The sequence below is a fragment of the Puntigrus tetrazona genome, chromosome 4, assembly GCF_018831695.1.
Source record: "Puntigrus tetrazona isolate hp1 chromosome 4, ASM1883169v1, whole genome shotgun sequence".
Classification (NCBI taxonomy): Eukaryota; Metazoa; Chordata; class Actinopteri; order Cypriniformes; family Cyprinidae; genus Puntigrus; species Puntigrus tetrazona.
This window is the reverse complement of record NC_056702.1, coordinates 19,146,800-19,152,491: the sequence shown is the minus strand read 5'-3', so window position 1 is coordinate 19,152,491 and position 5,692 is coordinate 19,146,800. Positions and strand designations below refer to the sequence as shown.

Genomic DNA, 5,692 nt, shown 5'->3' with positions numbered 1-5,692 from the left:
AAGATAAGAGTGAATATATATTATTTCCAGTTACTTCTATGTATGATGGATGAGAGATTTCAGAGAGTGTGTTTATGTGTTGTTTATTTTAAACAAAAGCAGGCAACTGTTAGATTTTAACACACTCTCCCCTTTTAGACTCTTTCTGTCTGATCTTTTCCCTCCTCTTAGACGTGATTTTCTTTTAATCTCCCCCTAGTGTTCTGAAGTATGTATGATCTATACATCCTTCTACATGTTAGAAGGGTTCAGTCGGTCATTGGTGTCTGCGCTACTCTGTGTCGTGGGTGAATGAGTTTCCTCTACACTTTTGATACTTGACAAGAAGAAGTGTTTTTCTGTGTCCAAAAGTATTCCTTATATGTTCACAATTTCCTTTATCTTATATAAGTGCATATCTTATGGCATGGATACAACATATGTCATCTTTTGATTCATTGGCTAGAGGTAAAACTCCTCTGAAAATGCCTATATAAATCATTGTATTCTGGAATAAACTTTGGAGTAAGAAAATATACGTCTATGTGTCTTCTTGCTCCCCAGACGTTACACCCTATGAGATCGAGAATTCGTCTAGAGGTATTCTACGGGAACAGCGGGACCTTAAACTTTGTTAATTATTTAACAGCATGTCAGATGACCCACGTTATCCCCATGAAGGAAAGTTAAAAACGGGACTTTTATAAAGTGAATTTTACCTAAAAAGCTGGGGTTTTTGGATAATAATAATATAAATTAAAAAAAAAAGTTAAGTCCTTCAAAAAGGATGTGAAGAAAGAACATTAATAAACATAATATTATTACATTTCTTATTATTTTGTTAAAAATTTTAATTTAGTTGCCTGGGCTATTCAGTCCTCACACAAATCAGTCTAATATTCTGATTTAGAGCTCAATTAATATAAATTATTTACTTTTATTACTGATTTTTTTAATTATTTTAAATTGTAATAATTATTTTGATCGAATGAACGGTGAACAAAAGAAATATTCAAAAAATAAAAACACTTAATTATTCTAAACATTTAACACCCAGTTTATATATTTGGTTATTTACAATTTTCAGCTATATTATTTACATGTTTTGCTTTTTTTGCATACAACAAAATATTAATATGTTAATTAAGATAAAGATAAAACATAGAAAATAAGTGTGGCCTAAAGATGTTTAAGTTGTTTTTAGATCACAAATGTATTTGCTTGTCAATTTAAAAGGAATTGTATATAAATAAATATCGAGTACAGTGTGTCTCATATTGGCATTATTAAATATCCTAAACTGTAGGGTGTTTATTTATTTTCATTGTTAAAGTGTTGAAAGATTTTTTTCATGCCTTCTGTTGAGAGAAGTTCCATTCTATGCTTAAAACTGCCATTATTACATAAAAATAATATACCTTTTATTATACCTTTATTATTATAGCATACCTTTTATGAAAAAAAAATGTTTCTAGCATGGGATTAAGTTAATAAATGAAGGTTATGTCAACATTATGTCATATTTAACATGTTTTTATTTGATATCATAAAAATATTTTCCGCCTCAGGACCCCCTCCATCATCAGGCTCCTAGAATCGTCTTAACCTTCCTCCACTGGACTGAGGTGAAGACTTCTGTCCAAATCCTAAAAGTAGAAATAGATAATAAAAATGTGCATTTAGGTTTTTAAAACTTTGAAAGACATTTTTATACTTGAAAATATAAAAGAAATATTCAGATTAATCTCTTCGACGCTGACTCAGAAAACTGAAGAAGAAGTCAAAAGCTGAACATCGGATTGTCCAAGTGCATGAATTATTTGAAATTGACGTACAACAATGATTGATAAATAATGAAACGATACCGTTTTACTATGTTACGTCTCGAAGGGTAAGATGGTTGCACCATCTGTAGTTACACCACTGGACTCTACATCCTCACAGACCAGGTCTGGCGGACACACACCGGCTCAGGAATCATCTCTGCGTTATAAGACTCACCTCTTTGTTCAGATCAGAGCCTTGCAACCTTCACCACTCTCCAAAACAGAGCAGAGACTTCTTTCCCCTTCCTAACTTTTGCAGACTTTTCTAAAATATAAAACATAAATAATAAGCTCAATAATAGGAGATGGAGATTGTGAAAGAGGTTTCATTAAGCTTGTGAGGAACATTTTTGTGGATTTTATTATTCTCTTTTCATTCCTATGAGTGACCATGGACCACAAAGCCAGTCATAAAGTTGAATGTTGGGATAGGACAAAACATCTGAAAATCTGGAATCTGAAAAATCTCACTATTGAGAAAGTTGTCCAACTGAAGTTCTTACTTGTCGTATTACTCAAAAACAATGTTTTAATATATTTACAATAGGAAATTACTTAATATCTTCACGGAACGTGATCTTTACTTAACGTCCAAATGACGGGAAAAATTATTGAGACAAATACAATGTATTTTTGGCTATTGCTATAAATATATCCTAGCGACTTAAGACTGGTCCAGGGTCACATATTTTTAAATGCATGAATCTCCATACCCCCTTATACAACGTGCCTGTGTTTAACAATAAACTTTGCAGATAAAGTTAAAGATAAAGACAACTTAAGACCTATGTTACGTCCCTCGTCTTTGTTTGCTTTTGTATTTGTTGTTTTCTCTCTCCCTCTACTTTTTTCTCATATTTAGGTTTCCCTATTTGGTGACTACTGAGTTTTGGGCAACCAATCAGGCCGGACCTACCACTTTAAAAGCGGCCTGGTGCTGCCTGCGTGTTGTCAGTCGTCCTGCTATTAAGCCAGCGGGCGGCTGTCCAATCTTGTGGCAAACCGTCTTTTGTCGTTTTTTTCGTTATTACTTTGTTAATTTAAGACTTACTTTTGTTACCCCCTTTTTGTTAATTGTGTCACGAAGGCAATTCAATTTCTGCTTAACTCTAGAGACTATTTGAGTAAACTATATATAAGCTTTAATATGCTGTTAGCATTGGTAACTCGGCATGGCTGCGGCCATTCGTGACCTGTTTGAGTGAATGCTGGAGAAGGGGTAGGTAAGTTAGTTTAACTTTAGTTCACTTCATGTTATGTTTAGGTTAGGAGTGACAGTCACCCGTGTACTTTTGTTTTATTAGGTAGTGTAGTTAATTTGGGCGTCGGATACGCTGAAGATCTCGGTTTTGTTTCTACATTCTCTTTCTGTTAGTTAGATTAGTTGGGTTGGGGCCTTAGTTATTAGGATCGTTTTGCTTTTTATATTTTCTTTGAGTTGGCGTCACTCATTCTTTTCTCTTCTCTTTTAAGTTTATGAATCTATCTCTTCTGTTTAAAAAAAAACTGTTAAAATAAAAGCAGATTGATTAAACATCTATGTTTGCCTCACGGACATTCTTTATTGCAGTTCTTAGCAGCAGTTGCATCTCACTTAAATGTTACTACATCCCCATTTAACAACGAACACGTAACACCTACTTAATGTGTTGCGCTGCCTTTCGTCGTCCGGTTGATGCACAGGATCCGCTGTCTAGTTAGTAAAACCACCTGTGCAGTTCTAGATGCTGTAGCCCCGGTCTGTCAGCTGGATTGCGGGTGAAACACTGGTAAATCAGGTCACGGCATTCTGTAAAGTTTTCAGAGGGAGAGCGCAGGTTAGTCATACTTCTCAAATGTACCAAATTAAATAATCGGGTAAATAATCTTTACACACGTGACTTGCTACACCGAGAGTAAAGAGGTCTGTTGAGTTTACCTGGGGACAAAGTCCGTATCACAGGAGTGCAGTTACACAGTATTTTGTCTTTGCTTTTAAAGGGCAGATATCCATGCAGGATTCGGAAGAGAATCATGCCCACAGCCCAGACATACGCCGGGCCGGCGTGGAACGTGGAATCCCTCATGACCTCAGGTGGGGTGCAGAGCGTTGGTCCTGCAAGAGAAACGTTTTTTAGCATCGAACAATGGCGTTATCAAAAAGGCAACACCGTGATCAAGGTAACACAAAACACACCTCGATATTGACTGCTGAGATTGCCCCCGTGGTTGATCAGTTGAGCGTGGCCAAAGTCAATTAGCTTGAGCTCCAAAGTAGTGGGAGTCACTAGGATGTTCTTCGTGTGGATGTCGTTGTGGAAGACCCTTCGGTCGCGCGGCAGTGTTTCAAAGCTTGGATTAACTGGCGGATTAACAAGCATGCTTTCTCTTCATTGATGGGCTTCGAGCGCTTGATGTACTCATTCAAGGTACAGCAAGGTTTAGGGTACTCCATGATGAGCACGACGCTATTTTTTTCCTCAGTCCATTCATGGAATTTGATGACGTTGGGGCATAATGGAGGTTTTCCCAACCTGAGCAACATTGCCACTTCTGCAAGCACGGGTTTGGAATGACCAGCCTAGAGAGAGAGCAAGAGAGAAAAAAAACTATTTACTACTTGGACGATGAACATCATTCTGCTTAGATTTGCACTTAAATCTCTGTTGTCTGTTTCATTTCTGCTTTATGTTAGCTACAGGTATTGACAGCAATAGTCACTCAATCCTTAGATTTGTCAACTTACAAGCTGAAGATAATGGTCACTCTGACGCTTGCGGATGTACTTCACGGCAACCTGTGAATGGCAAAAATGAAGTTAATTTCTCCAAACACATCAAAGGATCTCGACAGTGGATACACATCTCTACATCTGAAGCAAAATGATGATACAAGTCAATAAAATTGCTTTACCGTCGTTTTGTCACCAACTAGGTAGGTTGCCTCATACACCTTGCCATAACTTCCACGTCCTAGAAAATCTCCCAATAAAAGACAGGTGCTCTACCTGAAAAACAGATAGGAAGAAGTTACAGTATCAGATTTACAGTCTGAATTCTGATTTAAAGCAGAGAAACATAGGTAATAATGACTCACCGGATTGCAGATTGATTCCCAAATCAGAATCCGCCTCATGCGCAACGCTGGAGTGGCTGGATTGGCTGGAGTGGCTGGATTGTCTGGATTGGCTGGAGTGGCTGGATTGGCTGGAGTGGCTGGATTTGCACTGGCCTCTTGCACAGGTGGGGACTGGAGCTTCACTGGCCTGGTCAGAACCGGTCTGACAGCTTGGCTCAGGCTCAAAAGAAATGGCACAATCTGCTAAATCCTCATCACTGTCTGGATCCACCTGTGGCGTCGAACTCCGGACAATCTTCGAGTCACGGCAGAGGAGGAGGTGCTTTACAGCCTTACGGAATCTCCTGAAGAACGCACGGACCGCTTTCCCCTTCCTCCACTTTTTAAGCTTTTCTAAAATGGAGATAAATAATACAACAAAAGTTACATGCAATGAATTACAGCAGCGCGTGGTAATAGAGAACAGATGGTAGAAATAACAGAAACCTAAAGTAACTATGACTCACCATCACCCAGATCAGAACAGGAGGATCAGCCACAGGTGATGACTCGGGATCGGCCATTTCTACGTCAGGTATTTGCTCGCTCCTGGAGGGACCTGGCACACCACGACGACTCTTCACAGACATCTTCACAGACCTGGCCTGGCAGACACATCGGCTCGGGATCTGGCGTTGGCCGTCGGTGCGATTCTGGGAGGACTCGAGACAGGCGTCAGCTCTGAATCATCTTGATCCGGCTGTGGTGTAATATTCACCACTCGGTTTGGATCACAGCAAAAGAAAGGACGCTTTACAGCCTTCCATACTCTCCAAAGACAGCACAGGCTC

The 5,692-nt window shown here is 38.8% G+C and overlaps 1 protein-coding gene across 1 annotated transcript; it reads right to left on the bottom strand.

The window, feature by feature from the left end:
• Nucleotides 1-1,856: 1,856 nt before the first annotated feature.
• On the bottom strand, nt 1,857-5,491 carry LOC122342239 (serine/threonine-protein kinase pim-3-like). Its single transcript, XM_043236050.1, is given in 8 exon segments — nt 1,857-1,930; nt 3,724-3,900; nt 3,982-4,120; nt 4,123-4,365; nt 4,531-4,581; nt 4,698-4,756; nt 5,016-5,157; nt 5,369-5,491. Coding segments are annotated over 8 exon segments (1,008 nt in total).
• Nucleotides 5,492-5,692: the final 201 nt, after the last annotated feature.